Source organism: Penicillium nucicola, assembly GCF_028828085.1.
Source record: "Penicillium nucicola strain IBT 29836 chromosome Unknown utg000002l, whole genome shotgun sequence".
In the NCBI taxonomy this organism is placed as follows: domain Eukaryota; kingdom Fungi; phylum Ascomycota; class Eurotiomycetes; order Eurotiales; family Aspergillaceae; genus Penicillium; species Penicillium nucicola.
In genome coordinates, this window is record NW_026643126.1 from 1,848,136 (window position 1) to 1,867,018 (window position 18,883).

The following is an 18,883-nucleotide window of genomic DNA, read 5'->3' on the forward strand; positions in this document are numbered from 1 at the left end:
TTCTTTTCGTTCTTCTCGACATTGCTAAGGTATCTCCGCTGTGCGCCTCAACCCCAGATCTCCCGCGCGAGTCCCACAACTTCCAGTGCGCCACCAGCATCCATTGCGACAAGCTCCCCCCACAAAGCGAACAGACAGAACCCTTGCGACAACGCAGATTCCATTGCAGCAACATATCAGCCCATATCCAATTATACAACTACTCATAGACCCATGCGACAAACCGATAATCAATTACAACGACCTTGACCTAGCCATATCTAGATTTCGGATCGACTGCGCCTTGCCCATCCGTATCAAAATACTGATAGATCAGAAAGACCAAAAAGGAATGCAAACATGGTTTTTGGAAACGACAAAGACAAAGAGACAAGCAGTGGAGTGCTAGAGACCTTGGGGTTAAAGTCGGAAGCTCCTCGCGATGTGCAGGAAGGTGTAATGGCATCGAATGCCGACAACCTCCAGCGTCATCTTGGAAACCGTCAAATCCAGCTCATTGCAATTGGTGGCTCCATTGGCACTGCTCTTTTCGTGAGCATCGGTAGTGGTCTCTACCATGGTGGTCCCGGAAGCTTGTTCATCGCGTTTGCGGTTCAGAGCATCTTTTTGGCCATGGTGAACAACTGTCTTGCTGAGATGACCACCGCTTTCCCTGTTAGCGGTGGGTTTATTCGCTTGGCTGGAAAATGGGTAGATGATGCTCTTGGTTTTATGGTTGGCTGGAACTTTTTGTCCGTTTTTTTTCCCACCTGATATATTGGTGTCGGACAGATCTTGCTGACTTTGTATATAGCTTCTACGAAGCTCTGCTGATTCCATTCGAAATTTCGGCCTTTACACTTGTGCTGTCATTTTGGAGTGATGTTGTCACTGAACCTGGCCCAGTTGCTGGTATCTGTGCCGGTGTGATTATTTGCTATGGGTAAGACCTCTGACAGCTGGACCGGCTTGTTTATCCCCTCACGAGCTCCTTTTGATCCAAATTCTAAATTCGTACAGTTCCCTCAACGTTCTTGCTGTTAAGGCATACGGTGAAGCCGAATTCTGGCTGTCAGGCGGAAAGGTCGTCCTGATCTTTTCTCTATTCTTCTTCACCTTCATCACAATGGTCGGTGGAAACCCACAGCACGATGCCTACGGCTTCCGTTACTGGAACAACCCAGGGGCTTTCATGGAGTACCTGGACACCGGTGCTCTCGGCCGCTTTGAAGGTTTCCTCGGATCTCTGTGGTCTGCTTGTTTCGCTGTCGTGGGCCCCGAGTACATCTCAATGGTCGCCGCTGAAGCCAAGCGTCCTCGGATTTATATCAAGAACGCTTTCAAGACGGTTTACATCCGATTCGGTCTTTTCTTCATTGGCGGTGCCTTGGCTGTCGGAATTATCTGTGCTGCCAATGATCCAGCCCTGGTCGAGGTTGTGACAGGTGGTTCTTCGGGTTCTGCTGCTGCATCTCCATATGTCATTGGTATGCGCAACATGGGAATTAAGATTTTCCCATCTATTGTCAACGCGTGAGTACACCAAGCCAACCCTGACTATGATATATTACTAACATCGATGCAGACTCTTGCTCACTTCAATCTTCTCTGCTGGTAACACCTACACCTACTGCGCAATCCGTACTCTGTACGGCCTTGCTCTAGACGGAAGAGCTCCAAGAATCTTGACCCACACCACTCGCAACGGTGTCCCAATCTACTGCTTCTGCATCGTGATGATTTTCCCAATGCTTTCCTTCCTACAATGTTCCAGCAGTTCGTCCATTGTCATCACCTGGTTCGCCAACCTGGTCACAGCCGGCGGACTGATCAACTATATCACCATCACATTGACATATATATTCTTCCACCGCGCCTGCAAAGCCCAAGGCCTAGACCGCAGATCATTCTCTTACTACGCCTGGTTCCAACCATACACTGCATACATCGCCTTTGTTTGGATGATTATCGTTACTTGTGTCTACGGCTACTCTTCCTACAAGCCCTGGTCCGTCTCGACCTTCTGGTCAGACTATACCATGCAAATCGTTATCCCTCCTCTCTTTATAATCTGGAAGGTTATCAAAAAGACAAAGTTCGTCAAGGCCCATGAAGCCGACCTCGTCTGGGAACGACCCCTTATCGATGCTTATGAGGATAGTTTCCTCGACCCGCCCACTGGGTTCTGGAGAGAAGTTCTTCAGATGGTTGGAATCGGGCGCGTTAAGGGTGGAAATGATAAAAGAAGTATGTCCATTGCTGATCCTTCCCATTCGACTTCCTATTCTCATGGAAAGGAAGAGGGATCCAGCGCTTAAGGATAAGCTTTTTTTTCTTTTCTGTTCTTTTCGTGGGCCGTTTTCAAACACTGTTGAAAATGACCCCGATGAATGAAACGCCCTGGCTATTTCACCATGGGTATCTTATGAATTGACATGTCTTTTGTTACATACTTTGTACATGATACTTGGGTTCTGTTTGTACCATACCTTATCCACGGATAACAATGCATGTATTTGATCGAGATCTCAAGAAAACACGGTGATGATCGAGGTATACTGTAGGCGTGATTGGAGGGTTTCAACCCATTTAATTCGCACGTAGCTAGTCGAGAAGTACGGTAGGAGAGAGAAAGGTGACCCCAAATAAAAGCTGTGAGCCACTAACTTTAAATAACTCCGAATGCCTCGTGGCTTGTGCAAGATCTTTTTGTCCCGAATTACTGGCCGAACTATTTTTGAATGATATATTCTCCTTTGATACCGAAATAAGCATAGCGAGTCTGTATCAGTAGGCATTGGTGAGCATTTTGTTCCCTTCAGCTTCTATTTGGTTGTAACTGATATCAGTTATTGCCCTTGATCTCTAAGATCTTTTGTTTCAGGTGGAAGTGTATTATCCAACAAGGGGTTTAGATCAGCTGAAGGGGATCAGTGCACTAGTCGCGCTAATCGGGTGATTCTCACCCTGCTTATAACCTTGTTTATAGCACACTCATCCCTCCCACCCCTAGTCGTGCTATAGTATTCTGTTAAGAATTTTTCTATCGTCACTCCATATATTTTCCTTTAATAGTAAAATAAGTACATACGACCACAGGGTGTGGAGAACAGGGCTTCCCGTCCGCTCAGCCGTACTTAAGCCACACGCCGGTAAGTTAGTAGTTAGGTGGGTGACCACTAGCGAATCCTTACTGTTGTATGTTTTTTCTTTTTGTTACCATTTACTATGGCGTCTTATTGCTAGAATGTTTAATGATCTAAGGGACATCGAGTCTATTTCTTAGGTATTCTAGGAATTGAAGAGGAGCCTCGCTATCTAATAGGACAGAGCCTAGCTCTTCACGCGCTTCAATCTAGCCTAAAAGATCATCTCTTACTTACTAATAGGTTCTATTCGAGTATACTCGGGGTACTTTCGGACTTATTAAGGGGCGAGAGCTTTTACTACGTGTATGATAGAAATTCTCACTAGGCTTCTTAAAGATAAAGACTGGAGTAACAATGACTAGAACTCGGGTTACAATGGGTGATAGTCTATCATCCATGCAGCCCTGAAGTACATCACAGGCGAGCCAACAAACTTGGCTTTGCATTGCCCTCAAACAGCTCGAGGCCATCAATGAATTGGTCCATAAGATTTCTTGAGGACATCGGAGCATTGCAATAATCTTGCATGCCAGATTCCTCCATAATGTCTTCCAAATGGGGAAGTAAAGCATCCGCCGCTTGAGACTCTACCTCCCGCTGATTTTCCCGGCTTATTCCACCTTTCTCAGCGTACCAGGCGGAGTCAAGCTTGATGACTCCTGTTTCATAAAGCTGGATAACCTTAGGATCAACATTGGCTTCTTGGGCAGCCTCATACGCCATTCGATGACCTATGGCTTCGACTAATGGAAGGGCCAGTGGCAGAATATCCCTGTTGAAATTCTCACTTCGATGATTGCCATTGGATGATCTTTGAAAAAGTGCCTTTGCCTCGGCAAAAAGAGACGCTTCATGTCGAGCAATGGAACTCGTCGGTCTTCTCGGTGGTGGCAATTGATAACGACCGATCAATAGCTCGGATGCAAGACCTGGTTATTACATTTGTCAATCCTGCCATCTCAGAACAAGGTTTGACCTCAACGTACGAATCACAAGAACCCTGATATCACCTTCTGCGGTTGCTGCGCCTCTCATCTCCAGCTGATGGTCCAAATCAGTATATTTCTAGGGCTGACATTGCTGTTCATCTTTCGACACTTACTTCCAGCTGAAGAATTTGATTGTGCGCATAATGACCATGCCATCCACATCTCTCACTCATAGCCTTGGTGGTCTTGTCGAAGTGATTCACAGCCACTGCTTTGAAAGCGGTGGCAATGCCATGACGGACCCTGGGGTCCATGTTATTGTCAAGATAAGATGCTGTCGCAGAAGCCAAGAACGCCTCTAGAACGCTATACTGTGCCACCGCATGAAGTATAGGAAGACTCTGTGTCCGAAAACCAATGACTGCCATAGGTCTTCCGTCGGCTCCGGTGACGGATCTGTTGCGACTGTACCGATTCATGACAAAAGCTACGATTTTCAGACATGGGACGATACTACCTGAAACAAGCAGTGTTCCGACAGAAATACGGTGTATAGTCGATAAGAAACTCTCGCGCTCGTCAGTCGCTTTCTCAATGCTACCCAGTAAGGAAGATTGTGGTAAGCGCACATGGTTGAAATACGTGAGGGCGTGATCAACGGGATGAGCTCCAGTCCTTGTAGGCAAAGCTCTTCGGTAAAGGGTTAGCTCGATTAGAGTAATGGTGCTGTTTTAAGCTTACCTTGCAGTAATGTTTTCACACATCTGCTCTCCGTCACCAAGTTCAACCAGGAAAGGCTTGATTCCGCAATCTTTGTCTTTGTATACGAGACGAGCCATGACAATGGCTACAACGGGAAGTCCGCTTCTAGTTGTAGTCGGAGGCATAGCTCTAGTAGCATGTTAGACTCAATCAGGTGGTAAGTCAAACGAAATTACGGTAATATGGACATACTTTGCATCGCCAGGTGAAGGAGTATGAAGGTCAATATCTCCATCGGGCAGGATAGTTGCCGTAGTCTGGAGATTCCGCGTGTCGAGTCCATGATTGAGCTCAGTAAGCATATACTGTGCTCTTTTTTGAAAAGAAAAAAGTTAGACTAACAATGCTCATACAAATCCGAGGGGAAACAATGCGCAAAGGGCTCGCTCACGAGATTTCAAAGTTCATGGCAGCTTGGAGAATGGAATTGAGCTCTGGGCGGTTCACTGCAAACGGACCCAGCGTGCCAATGAAAAGGTTGGTCTGAATACTTAGAAGATTCAAAGTCCCTATATCTAGCCCAGCTAGAGGCTGCAGATTCATCTTGCAAAACTTTGGAGTCATATATACAATATCCGATATATTCAGGCCTATCATGGGTCAGCAATCTTGACCGAGCAAACAGCACGCAGGATTACCGTATGCATTGCAGAAAGCCTTTGCCCTTCGGTAGCAAAGTTTATTGCGTTCTACCGAGCTCAAGGTGCGCGGGTCGGACTTGAACAATGGGGAGCGTGCTAATTCGGAAATGGCAGTATTCGTTTGTTTCAAACATGTTTGCTCCAGTGACACTTGTCCCATGATGGAATTGATTGTCAATGAATGAGTATACTGTTCAAATGAGTTAGCAATTATTCCCATTTCTTTTATATGTACACCTATTCTAAGAAGTATCAGGCCAATCTACTTTCTCAACCATATCGGGACTCTTGGAAATACAGCAAGGCTGAGTGATCTTTGTGTAACGTAGGATGTCGCGTCGCGTGTCGAGTGGATCGATTTGTTTCCTGCGATTGGTTTGGACAAGGTTTCAACCCCAATAATTCCAAATCCTTACATATCAAGCGTCATTGTACTTTTGTAGGTAAGTAGTTAGAACACGGCATACAAGATTCAAGATCTACAGTATGCACCCATAATAAGGGGATGTGGCCAGCTGAAAATACGAATATTTCCCTTTTCTTCGGCTGAGCTATGCAGGCTTGTGGCCTTGGCGGACACTAGGAGCAATATGCATCACATCAATCTCTCCCCTGCCAGAATACTAGCAGTCTCACGAGCGGGCTGGCCGCTATATAACAAGCACATAGATGGCTTAAGAGCACTTCGACAAGTCTCCGACAGTATTCTATCCTAGCTTTCCATTTCAGCTTGCAGATATACCAGTAGATAGCTGAACATCTGATGTCCTAAAGTTATTCTTTTTCTCTTTTGGTGTTCTACAGTCTTTCCCCCTCATTTGTCTCGATTGCAGTTTATGAACATGTGACAGACGATCGGTGGATACCCCTATAGGTGACGTAGAAAGTAGGCAGAAGTCACATTCTAGGTGGACCCCGATCATCGCAATGCAGACACGATGTTAAATAAATTATGATCCCCTTATCAAAGTTGTCGTGTCAGTGCGCTGAGCGAATGTGCTAGCAGGACACAGGATCAAATTCAAACTATAAGGGCTGAAGTCATACCATCATAGGCTCTAGGGTATCCAGAGCCATTAAATATAGGGTAAAGCTACCTTACGAGCGAGAAGTGAATGGCTCAAATGGCATCTTGTCACTTATTGGCGTTTCCGCACCTTGAATTCTTTAGCACGGGCTTATTCTGCGTTATACGCGGCTAAACCCACTGGCCTTCTACAAGTCGTAAGAGCGCCAAGAATATGTTGGGGTCTATATGAGCTGCAGGTGCCTAAAAGAACAAAAGGTTATTGCCTAGTGCCAACAGCTTGGATCCCGGAGAGTTCATGGACTGACTTATCAGCCGTGAGCCGCTGGAGAGGGAGACAGTTGGAGAACGCGATAATCAGAATATGTGAATGAGGCCTGAAATAGCCCCATGCATTCAACAAATGGAAAGCAGCATGAAGAGGCCCGTTTATACAGAGTACTGTAGTGTAGGTGATGCGGGTTCCCAAAGTAGACCCACCACAAGTAATATGCTAGGAGCAAAATTTGCCTGGCACGAACTGATCTTCATGGTGTTTTACGCTGGGTACTAATCAATGCTTGCGACCCAAAGAGATCACTGGAAGCTAGTCAAATGCGCGGGGAAGGGAGAGCAGAGAAGGAGAAGAAGCAAGAAAGAGATCACGTGACCAGACTTTGCTCACTACCACTATCTTCCTAGGCTCACTATTCTAGATAGTTCACTAGAATGAAATCTGCGGATAACGAAACAGTAATTCTATAACTTAGACAGACTTGTTATTGATCTTGAGGAGCTCGACCTCGCTATAAAGAATTAGCTTAAACATTGCCTGGTAGGAGATGGGTTGAATCCTTACAAGACCAGCTGAGAGTTAGCGGGAATCAGGCCGGGGAAGCCCCTAGAAAAAAAGTTAGTATTGTTGTCATTCCATGCGACGACCCGTGGAGTCGGTCGGAACGGGGTTTATATTGGATTGAGATTCCAGGGTACATACTGGGAACCGTAGCCGAAGTCACTATATTTAAAAGAGCGAAGGGTTAGCAGTGTGTCGCGAAGCTTTGACGAGTGCGAATTACTTACGGGCTGATGGTGAGGATAGCCTTCTCGCCGAGGGTCATCAAAACAACACCCTGGTCCCAACCTGTAGAGCAGGTGATTAGCAAAGCAAAATCCCAATATGCCTATACGCCACATCTTCCTGTCAAATTGTGCGCAGAAAGATATTCTGCAAACGCGACGTACCGGGGATCAGACGGCCTACTCCGATGGGAGTAGCGAGGGGACCGCGGCCGGGGTTGTGGGAACTGTCGAACCTGATTATCGCGCGCATGATTAGTAACTTGAGCTATAATCATGGTTTCCAAGGATGCTGAGTTGAGGTGTTGTTGCTCACTTGTTGCCCATGGAGTGATTGTCAGCCTTGGAGGCATCGTACAGGTAGCCGGTGTAGTGGAGAGCGACGTTGTCGCCCTTCCTGGGAAAGTCAACACCGTTTCCGGGGACCAGAGTCTTCTTGTCAACGCCCATTGTGAATGTGGATGGAAATGCAGTGTAGGTGGGGGAAATGTTTGCAGTGTTGGTGTAAGAATTAGGGTTGGAAAGAAAAAACGCGGGGCAGCCGCAGTGGAGCCGCCCACAATTCCCCGAGATGGCTGGGTATATCGTTGGTATACCTCAACTCTATACCGAGGATGGTGAAACACCCCATCCCAAAATCACCCGCGTTTATGGTTTGCCAATTGGATTACGGAGTGTTCCCCGAATGTGGGCCTCCTGTATGGGTTCTTTTTTTGCTACGGATGCTTTTCTGTCTAGCAAACAAACAGGACTGCGAGCAAGGATGTGAAGAGAGATTAAGAAGAGACGAAGAATTCCTCAAAATCCCACCGATTCTCCTATGTTTCTTATTTTGAGAGCCCACTCTGAGATCTAAACACCCTCGAGCGCTTGCCACTCATCTAATACCGCAATGTTGAAGAACAATATTCTGCGCGAGCTCCTGCCCTAAAAATAAAGAGATTCGCACAGAGTCTCTGGAAAGTTACTCGCCAAAAACAGCGGCGAACATATCTGGCCTGTACTGAGTGCCAGAAAAAAAGTCCAAGGTCAGAATTCTGTACCTTCACTTGACGATAGAGCTAACTTATACAGTGCTCCGATACGATCCCTTGCACGAGATACGCGAACGGAGGATGATAGTGTTTATATAATCCAGCCGGTGATCGAAGACTCAAGGCTCATACCGCCGAGCTGTTAAACTTCCGTGACGCCCTTCGCCGAATCGCTGCAAAATGGCGCTCTAGAACGCCGGAGATATCACAAATGATTTGGGAGATCCAAGATCTGCCAACAGATCAAGATGTAATTAACTATTTTGCTGACGGATGCTCATTGAATGAAAATCCAAATGTTTAATTTGAATGCCGATTAGATCTACAGAACTCCTTCGCACAATTCCTTGGGCTGTACCATATCAGGATGATGGGAAAGGCCCTTTTGAACACAGTGAGCTAGATACCCCCGACTTTGCCATCATTCACTGTGAGCTTCTGACTTACTTTTAAGAAAAGCCATCTTTAATGCAATACAGCGCTCGCCTCTGTTTCATTGACCGTTTGGGAAGCCTTGAATGTCAACCTCGTAAGTTCTAATCAAATCAATACAGATACTACAGCTAACAGCTATTCAGAATGTTGGAGATGGCAAAACTTATGGTGTTAGAAACTTGCTTTGTAGCAATCGAATGGCCCTTAACAGCAGTTCAGATCGTCCATGCTACTACGTCCACCCTTCCGAGGCTGACTTATAAATAAAATATGGAAATATCGTTCAGTTCATCATGACATCTATACACGAACTTATTGGTCATGAGCCTGGTAAATTAATAGCAGAAACAGCCCCCGGCAAATTCAACTTTGATCATGAAAGTCTCCCCATCAGTCCTGTGACAGGTCAGCCCATCCAAACCTAATACAAGCAAAGGAAAAGCTGGAACAGTGTCTTTGGGAAGCTGGCGTTGACCGTGGAAGAGTGCAGAGCTCTTCTCTTCGCGGACTACTTTATTGACAATAAGGAAATCCTCGCCCCTTTTGGATATGATGAGAATAATCCCCCGACTTTCTCGGGTCAACGTCAGGACCTTCAAAAATAACCGATCACAGTCATATATTACTCCAACATGCACATTGGAGTCGAGGGCCTTCGTGCAATTTGCAGTTACAGGGTCGAGGATTAAGCCTGGGGCAGTGGTCATGATCAGGTGAGATATATCTAGCATCAAAGGAGACATTTGGCAGCGAAACTAATACATCGCTCTGTCTACTTCAAAGGCTTATTTTGTGATACTGAATTACATTTTGCAAAATCACGGGGACGGTGTCATAAGCGTGCAGCGCGACACTTCCTCTAAAGATTTATTTGTTCATGTTGATCGCTCCAAAATCACCTCTCATAGAAAACCAACCATCGGCCAGATGCTGTGCAGAATCCACACATGGCACTCTACAGCCTAAATTTCTGCGTTTCACCCGTTCTATAAAGTCTTGAGCACTGTTAGTGGCTGCCATGAATTGTGGAGGCAGATCGTGGCCTCCAATCTAGAACCAAAGTGTAAGTTTGTGCAGCCTAACACATTTCCCAGAGATGACGGTACAGTCAAGATTTGAAAGTACGGGGCTAGCAATGTAGGAATCATCCAGCCTTTCTTTGAAAGACACATTTGATTTTCTGGGCTAGGTATTATACATATTTCAACCAGTCAATCCATGGTTCGAAGTTCGATCAACAGCGCTATATCATCAGGTACAAACTTGAAGCGCACAGAATAAAGACTTCCAACCTTGGAAGACTTGGAACCTTTTGTAAGGCTCCCTGGATTAGTTTTGTCTCCATCTTTTGAAAAAAATCTTTTTGGAAAACCTTGGAATATATAGCCATGACAGACTACAACCTACGGCAAACATGAACAAGTGTCTTGGTAGCAGAAGATGTCTCTTTAATATTTAGGATCCAATATCTCACCAGATGAGGCTGTAGGTGGATTGGCGCCTTTAGTCACTGCCACGCGCTTCATGTAAACTTTTATGGACACAGGGTAAAAAAGAAAAACATACAACAGTAAGGATTCGCTAGTGGTCACCCACCTAACTACTAACTTACCGGCGTGTGGCTTAAGTACGGCTGAGCGGACGGGAAGCCCTGTTCTCCACACCCTGTGGTCGTATGTACTTGTTTCACTATTAAAAGGAAATATATAGAGTATCATAAAGTGATTGTAAAAGTGATAATATAGCACGACTAGGGGCGAGAAGGGCGAGTGCGCTGTGGATAGGGTGAGAATCACCCGAATCGCGTAAGAATGGGGACGGACCGCTTAAATATATACGTAGTAGCTATAGAAGAGCTTCTTATAGGTTCAATATACCTCTAATATCCCATTTCCATATAAACAAGCATACAGGCGTACACAAAGACCGTGGACCATGGAATCTTATCATATAGTTTCACCCCCAGGGAACACCCCTGTAAGTTGCTAGAAGTCATTGTTACGTGTAGTAAATTTATTGAAGTATCTAAGAAAGAAATGTCCATTACTATAGCACTGCCATCCTTGGATCTACCGTATTCATTCGTCTTCAGCTTCATCACGGAGGCGCTGCAATGCTGCTTGATCAAAGATGCCAGGACCCGTAAGCTCATTCCGCAATGTCGAAATAGAGGGCACAAAGAAGTAATCTCCTCCTCGTTGGACGACCCAGCTTTCCAATGCTAACCGATTGCCGGACTTGTTGTCATGGTCAATCGTAGCGAAAGAGCGAGGCGGGTGATGCTCAAGTCTTTGGCCCACGATGGCATCGATACCCGGGCCCTCCTCGCCAACTACATGGGTCTTGTCGTCGGGGAAATGGTGGCTGCTAGCCCAGCCTGGATTGTTAATGATGTCAGCGGTGAGACTCTTTTATCAATCTGCACAGGGGTCATGAGGAATACTCACGGGTAGTCAGGAAGTTGTATCCATTTCGAATATCACTTTGATAGCAGACAAACAGAAGCCCACGCTCCTTGTCTGCAGCAGACTTTCGATCAGCTGCTTCTTCTGCTGTCACCTCCTCGCCGTAGGGAATTCCGCGACGCCAGATGATGGCGTGGTCGTGGTTCATGTCTCCTCGAGGTCTCATCTTGCGAGTATGAGCAGCAAAGGGGCATTTCTTGTGCTCATCAATAGGGCTGTAATCAAAGTTGTTTGATGCAAAGAGATCTTTGTTTGAGTCGTCGTGAGGAGATTCATCAACAGGAGTTCCTATAGTTGGTCAGAAATCGAAGCTCAGAGCAACAATAGAAACGAATTGCAACAAACCATTCTTCCATCGGCCCATCAAGTGTGCTGCAAGTTTCTCAGCTGGCCTGGGGTGATCTTGAGTGAAAGGGGCGAGGTGCGCATTGTCTTCCATAAATCTAAAGATGTGGTTAGAAAGAAGTCACAAATATGACTGTCAGGTGGTTCACATACGCGTCGAACTCAGGAACAAGCTGCTGAAGGTCACGGAAGACAAGGAAGCTACCGTCTTTTACCCAAGCCGGTTGTTTTTGCTTGTCACCCTCATTTCCGCAAAGAACCAATCTGCGTTGTGTTAGTCGAAGATACCTTTGTAGCGGGCCATTGAACCACTCTTACCCTGGCTTTGCGGCTTTTGGTTCCTTCGCCTGAGGCTGTCTTTCATCCCAGCCTTCGATGAGAGGCTGACTGATTCCATCCTGGAATCCAAAGCTAGAGGAATAACGGGTGAGCTTTACTGGAATGAAGATATCTATGGGTATCAGATCAGTTCTTACTGCTCCTTTCCCTTCTGAAGACCAGGTCGGACCTTTCCTTCTCTGACCAGGGTGAACTCGATCGAAGGGTCCCTGCTGATGGCGTAGGTGTCTGCATTGGCATGCGTTCCCTTCTCGGCCAGGAAGTGCTGCTTCACTTCACTAATTCTCGCATCCAAATCGGACTTCAAGCTCGAGGTCACCATGATGACACCATCAATAAGCCTCTTATTGTCACTGGTAGGCTTATATTCTGTTCGCAGCTCTTGGGGATTGTCCCAGCCTTCTCCAACAAGATCACTGTACATACCCTTCTCAAACAGACCTCCACGAATCTGATTCTTTCGGAAGATCGGGGAGAACTTTCTGTCCGCTTTAACCAGCTCTTGGTCCGGAACATTGATGAATGCTCCAAGCTATATATGGTTTCTTGTTAGCCACCGCTGACTGCCGGGGATTGAGCTCACAGCAATGACTTACCGCTTCAAGGCCGGTGGAAGTAAAGGCAATGTTGATTCCTGGCAAAGCTTGAAGCTTCGCAGATCTCTTTGCCTGTTCGGCTTCTTTTCTTGCCGCCTTGATGATCTCGCTCATTTTACAGGCATCTTGAGCAGTGGTGATCTTATCAGTGAATGTCTTGAGCCGGTCCTTGAAATCGACCTGGTTCCGAATCCGAAAGAAAAGGAAACTTTGAAATCTCTTTGGGAGACCGGGCCTGGTAGTAGCGGTAAGCTTTTGAAGCTATAGCATCGTGGGAAACTCACCAAACATCACCCTGAATGTTTGCCCTGAGGGCCGGTGTGAGACTCATGACTAAGAAGCTCACTTGGGACGAGGGTCTGTAGTGAGATTGGTGTCTGGAGGGGGGAAGGGGCAAATATATGAAAATGCGACACCAACTGATGAGCTCAGAAATAACCAGCTCTTCCAAGCCACCGAACAAAGAAAATGTGGGGGGTTACTGCACTGTGATCGAAAAGCGCTTATCATTCGAGCACTCCAGTAGATCCTGTCGCCAATTGGAAATGGGGCATATCAAATAGCGTCATTTGCATGAGGTGTCGAGGGCATCTCCGAGGTGCAATGTCGACGGCCGATCAATGCAATGCCATGTTGCATACCGTGTACATATATCTACTGCATTTGGCAAATTAATGGTCACGGATTACGTCTTCTGCTTGGTAAACAGAGAGTGTAACTGGACACGGTATTACTTGGCCGCACTCAGCTTAATCATTGTAGATCCTCTCATCCTACAGGCTGCTCAGATCATTCCAAATACGAGACGATCAGCGCCTTCACATTTTTCTTGACAGCAGAGATTAACATAGCCGAAGACCCCGCCGAGCACTTTCAATCGGAACCTCCTTTATCAACGAATTAGATGACGTATGTAATGAGATCGACAGTTCGCATATTCAGCAGCTGTACACTAGCGAAAGAGGCGATCAGATCGTCAGCTGAAAAGTGGATTCCACGTACATGATGTTCTGAGACTGCGGACCTCATCTTGCATCTTCAAAGGGGGGTCCTGCAGAATGCCAGGATCATGCGTCTGAGTGGCGGGATTGGTAAGAAAAATAGCGCGCTGGTGATTGGAGTAGGCAAAAGTACCGGATGCCGATCGTAGTTCATAGTCTGTCTTTGTTTGTCTTGATTCGTCCTAGCGCCCTTGGAAACTGGAGCTCGGCCCGCCGCCGCTCCGCCTGCCCGCAGGCCCTAAAATCCAGCGAATCACAGCTCGCAAAATGAGGCGTGAAGCGGGGGCTAGGTGGGCCTTTTTGTCCCTTGTTTTCGACAGAATTGTATGCCGATCAGTTTCATCTATCACCACGATCCCACCTAGAAAGTTTATGCATCAATTTTCCAAGCCAGCATGAAGAGGGGTTTCAAAATAGAGGAGCTGAAATAGGATCAGGGCTGTCAATCAATGACGCTGGGGTCCATCGTGCAGATCGGGATAGGCACTTGGCTGGTGGCAAGCCCCTCTCTGTTTTCATCGCATCTCCACATATTGTGATAGTCGAGTCAAGAATTTGATCCAGCGGTCTAGCGGTATTTACTTACTGTACAAAAGGTCTTCGGATTGTTGATCACGGCGACGAACGACCCGAGGCGGAACATGTGCAGGGCTGGGCTTATATCTCCCCCTTGCTCCTGCTTTAAGTAACCTTCCTTTTAGAAATTGACAGAAATTTCCGTTCTTCCTTTTCTTTTTGTTCTCAACACGAGATTTTCACCCATCATGAAGATTCATTGGGCTGGGATTCTCCTAGGCACCTCCATCGCCGGAGCCAATGCCAATGGCATGGCTAAATATATGGACGAAGCTATGAGAGGCGAGCGTGTCTCGGGCTATGGCAAGTCTGATAAGCCCTCCTGGGAGCCGACCTTCATAGATGAATCCCCCCCTCACAACGGAATTCGACTCCCCCGTCAAGACTGGAAGGTGACGTGCAGCAGCTCCGCTGCTGGTTACCCCTGCAAACGTGCAATCGACGGCAAAAATACCACTGCTTGGCGAAGTGATTCTTCTGAAAAGGGACACACCTTTGTCGTGGACCTCGGAGCGTGGTATCAAGTCAGCGCCGTCGTTGTTCTTCCTCCAATTGATACGGGAGTGGAAGGCCTCATCACCCAACACAAGATCTGGGTCAGCGAAGACGATGAGACCTGGAAAGGACCCGTTGCGTATGGAATGTGGCCCACCACCTTCAGACAGCGTATGTCCTCGTTTGAGCCATCTTCTGCCCGATACGTTAGAATCACCACTGATGCCGACGACGAAAACCCTTGGGTCGGTATCTCTGAGCTCAACGTCTATGGAACTCTTTACACCATTCCTCGTGACCCCACGCTCGGTGTTTGGGGACCAAGTGTCGACTTCCCTATCGTGCCTGTCTCCGGTGCTCAGCAGGGCAATGGCATGCTTGCCCTTTGGTCCTCGTGGGCCGACGATGAGTTCCACTCCTCACCCGGAGGAAAAACCGTCATGACCCGATGGAACCCCATTACCGGAGAAGTTTCCAAGCGCACTGTCACCAACACGCATCATGACATGTTCTGCCCTGGTATCTCTTACGATGGTACTGGGATGATGGTAGTAACCGGAGGTAACTCCGCCAAAGAAACTAGTCTCTACGATGCTGTCAATGATGAGTGGATCAGCGCTACCGGAATGCATCTCAAGCGTGGATATCAGGCTTCGACAACTCTCTCCGACGGGCGTGTCTTCGTCATTGGAGGCTCCTGGTCCGAGGTTTCTACTATTGACAAAGATGGTGAAATCTATGACCCCGCTACTCGAAACTGGACTATGGTTCCTGGCGCGACAGTCCAGGACATGATGACGGATGATATGGAAGGCGCTTGGAGAGCAGACAACCATGGCTGGCTCTTTGGTTGGAAGGGTCTGAGTATTTTCCAAGCTGGACCTAGTAGGCAGATGAACTGGTACTCTGCTTTCGGAGACGGCAGTGTCAAAGCTGCCGGAGACCGTTTGGATGACGATCATTCCATGTCTGGGAATGCGGTTATGTTTGATGCCGTGAAGGGAAAGATCCTTACCCTTGGAGGATCTCCTGACTACGATAAGTCCCCAGCCACCGACGCCGCCCATGTCATTACTATCGGCGAGCCTGGTGAGGAGCCTAGGGTCCAAGCTGCTGGAGGAGAAGGTGCCATGCACTATAGACGTGTTTTCCATACCTCTGTTGTTCTACCTGATGGAAAGGTTTTCATTGCTGGAGGTCAGACTTACGGCATTGCCTTCAACGAGGAGAATGTCCAGTTTATTCCAGAGATTTATGACCCCGAGACAGACAGGTTCCACAAGATGCAGCAGAACAACGCTGTCCGAGTGTACCATACTGTTTCCATTCTTCTTCCCGATGCTCGGGTGCTGAATGCTGGTGGTGGACTCTGCGGCAACTGCACGGCCAACCACTACGACGGTCAGATCTTCACACCTCCCTACCTGGTGACTGCCTCTGGCGAGCCCAGGCCCCGTCCCGAAATCCTCACGGATCTTCCAGGCAAGACTTTGGTCGGCAGTGAGCTGAAATTTAGAACGACGGGTCCTATCAGCGCAGCTTCCCTTATCCGGTTGGGAACTGCAACTCATACCGTCAACACTGATCAGCGACGCATCCCACTTCAAGTTCAATCCACATCTCGATTTGGACGAAGCTGGAAGGTCGTTTTGCCAAGTGAGCCTGGTATTCTCATTCCTGGATATTGGATGTTGTTTGTTATGGACAAGGATGGCGTCCCTAGCGTTGCAAAGATCATGATGGTTGGCCTGGACCCCAAGAAAACCATCAAGGCCTGGGGAGAGCCAGAAGATGAGGCCGAAGAACAAAACTGTGAGCATGGATTCCTTAAGTCCTACTGGCGGTCTTGGACACAGACACTAATTCTGCAGACCTTCGGCCTTTCATGAGGATGGAATTGCTCAAGAGAATGTGGTTCTGGTAGAGCGCGGAATTGAGGAATCTTTCTGGAGCAAAACGTAATAACCAGTTTTGCAATGATACAATAGCTCGATGTGACAGTAGCGGTAGTTCCAAAACAATCAGATAGGATGTCTCCCCGTATACACTGTTCCGAGGATTTCCAACATTTACCGGTTGCCTGGCTCAAGGTCGCCTTCAGTATAGTTGCACCAAGGTATATTTATTTTACACCATATCGACATTCACATATATTTCGCTCAGAATATTGCTCCTTTTCCATCTGTTTCAAGTTCTTTCGACCCAATACCGGTCCACAGTCAGAACCAGATTGATACCGTAGACTGATTCAATTTCGATGGGCTCCATTCGTTACAACAAGGAATGCAAAAAAAATACTACATACCACAGAAGGTCTAAAATGGTGGTCACCTAGCGCCCACGGTTCGGTCACAGGCAGCTCGCCACTTTATTCAGGGTACTCGGACACTAAGGGCAGATATTTACCTACCCAGATATTCCTCACCTGAGTGTCAGCCCGGAAATCAAATGCATAATCTCCATTAAGACTTAAGGAAGGGGAGCTTATAATAGTGGCTTGGAAGAAAAAATGTGTCTATCTTGCTCTACTGCGTGTAGAGGGGTTTTATAACTACACATCATGTATTTAAGATGTCATGATTCAATGTGCGCACAGCTTCCAGGTAATAACTAGCGTGAGAATTACCTAGACCGTGCGACTACTACAATAACCCTTTCAGCTAAACAACATAATGCTATGCCTTGGTCTATATTCTTCCTTATAGAATGCTCGGTATATTAGTATCTATACGCAGCTATCAAGTCAAATTTAAATGAATATAACTTAACTATAAACAATATCTTTAAGTAAGCTAATGTACTTCTATATTAAGTCAGGTGTCGCATGGAGTCTTTTGGTAGGCCAAAAACACTTATAGCCAGATCTGATAGGCAGAATTGCGTTCAAATTCTAGGGATGGGGTCCTTTAGCCAAGCTTTTTTGATGGAGTTATCCAACTTATTTGTTTCTAATATTTTTGTGCCTAACAACTATTGTTAAGACCGGTAAGTAACATTAAGCCAGGAGGAGACTTTTGAATCATTGAAGTTTTTCGACAGGCAAAGTATACCCACATCCTGAATATATACAGATTGGTGGCCAAGGCGCATTTAATTATCGATTTATGGATTGAATTGGTCTTGAAATGGTCCAAAAGAATTATCCTACTTTTTCCGAAGCCTGTTAGCCGAAGAAGATACTTTCATGCACAGTCGTATCTAGAAAACGCCTCCTTAAATGTGGCAAAGCTTCTCTTGTACTCATGTAAGATCAATCACAGTTACATCGGGGCGTAGAGCTGGTGGAGTTCAGCCAATTCAGGGAAGGTGACGGGATAAAAGGAACGCATAGCAATTCCCCGGTGCTGCCTACTTCAAACATCAAAATTAGAAACCAACCGGATACCTTGATTAAGCGCTTTCTATTTTCTATATGTAGACTAAAGATATCTCTGGGACAATACGACATGGGTTTGTCACACAAGGGCAAGTACTTTGCCGATCACCAAAAAGGACATTAAAGATGATAGGGGTGTATAAAGGTCTCATCGTCCACCCATTGAATTGAAAATGGCGATATTAACAAGGCATATACTGCATGCATTGAAGACCCGAGAACTATAAAATTGGTCATTCATTTCATACCTTTGCAATCTGAGTATCACCATTTGTCACCATGGGTCTTATAAAGCTCCTCCTCAAAGTGATCATTATCCCAATTGTTCTCCTTCTTGTTGTTACCGTCGCCGTGGTATTTTACATCAAGATTCGTCGCGAAAAGAAACAGAAGCAACAAGAAGTCGAGGCCGGGTTTCACCCACCTCCTATACAACAATGGGTTCCTTACACTCCGGTTCAACAGCCCGCCCCTGTTTATGCCAAAAGTCCCGAGGCAACGGAATATGGGATTAGACAGCCATGAATGTAGAGATATTTTGGTATGTTTCTATTGCTCTATTGAATTTTGAGTACTAAGATTGACTAATCTCCGAGGAGATATAGATTTCTTCCAGTGATCTCTATATTATGTCACGACTTGGTAATGTCACTTTTTGTTGAGTGATACCAGAAT

General features: G+C 46.5%; 7 protein-coding genes across 7 annotated transcripts; 4 read left to right on the forward strand and 3 right to left on the reverse strand.

The window, feature by feature from the left end:
• Positions 1–339: 339 nt before the first annotated feature.
• N7511_002459 (uncharacterized protein) lies at positions 340–2,297 on the forward strand (the record flags this gene model as incomplete). The annotated part of the gene is made up of 4 exons (XM_057124884.1): positions 340–731; positions 794–922; positions 1,000–1,512; positions 1,565–2,297. 4 exons carry the CDS (start codon positions 340–342, stop codon positions 2,295–2,297), a joined length of 1,767 nt encoding a protein of 588 aa, XP_056987043.1.
• A 1,245-nt stretch (positions 2,298–3,542) lies between these two features.
• Positions 3,543–5,620, reverse strand: N7511_002460 (putative acyl-CoA oxidase; the record flags this gene model as incomplete). Its single annotated transcript, XM_057124885.1, has 7 exons — positions 3,543–4,057; positions 4,115–4,169; positions 4,231–4,747; positions 4,799–4,948; positions 5,012–5,131; positions 5,211–5,409; positions 5,458–5,620. The coding sequence occupies 7 exons, from the start codon at positions 5,618–5,620 to the stop codon at positions 3,543–3,545; spliced, it is 1,719 nt and encodes a 572-aa protein (XP_056987044.1).
• A 1,612-nt stretch (positions 5,621–7,232) lies between these two features.
• On the reverse strand, positions 7,233–7,996 carry N7511_002461 (FKBP-type peptidyl-prolyl cis-trans isomerase; the record flags this gene model as incomplete). The annotated part of the gene is made up of 6 exons (XM_057124886.1): positions 7,233–7,272; positions 7,326–7,367; positions 7,464–7,484; positions 7,550–7,610; positions 7,712–7,782; positions 7,863–7,996. 6 exons carry the CDS (start codon positions 7,994–7,996, stop codon positions 7,233–7,235), a joined length of 369 nt encoding a protein of 122 aa, XP_056987045.1.
• An 893-nt stretch (positions 7,997–8,889) lies between these two features.
• N7511_002462 (uncharacterized protein) lies at positions 8,890–9,278 on the forward strand (the record flags this gene model as incomplete). Its single annotated transcript, XM_057124887.1, has 3 exons — positions 8,890–9,010; positions 9,060–9,109; positions 9,159–9,278. The coding sequence occupies 3 exons, from the start codon at positions 8,890–8,892 to the stop codon at positions 9,276–9,278; spliced, it is 291 nt and encodes a 96-aa protein (XP_056987046.1).
• A 1,815-nt stretch (positions 9,279–11,093) lies between these two features.
• On the reverse strand, positions 11,094–13,091 carry N7511_002463 (Dyp-type peroxidase; the record flags this gene model as incomplete). Its single annotated transcript, XM_057124888.1, has 8 exons — positions 11,094–11,392; positions 11,463–11,768; positions 11,826–11,923; positions 11,979–12,089; positions 12,144–12,236; positions 12,302–12,696; positions 12,761–12,995; positions 13,045–13,091. The coding sequence occupies 8 exons, from the start codon at positions 13,089–13,091 to the stop codon at positions 11,094–11,096; spliced, it is 1,584 nt and encodes a 527-aa protein (XP_056987047.1).
• A 1,434-nt stretch (positions 13,092–14,525) lies between these two features.
• Positions 14,526–16,721, forward strand: N7511_002464 (uncharacterized protein; the record flags this gene model as incomplete). Its single annotated transcript, XM_057124889.1, has 1 exon — positions 14,526–16,721. One exon carries the CDS (start codon positions 14,526–14,528, stop codon positions 16,719–16,721), a length of 2,196 nt encoding a protein of 731 aa, XP_056987048.1.
• Positions 16,722–18,487: 1,766 nt separating this feature from the next.
• On the forward strand, positions 18,488–18,733 carry N7511_002465 (uncharacterized protein; the record flags this gene model as incomplete). The annotated part of the gene is made up of 1 exon (XM_057124890.1): positions 18,488–18,733. One exon carries the CDS (start codon positions 18,488–18,490, stop codon positions 18,731–18,733), a length of 246 nt encoding a protein of 81 aa, XP_056987049.1.
• Between the last annotated feature and the right edge of the window lie 150 nt (positions 18,734–18,883).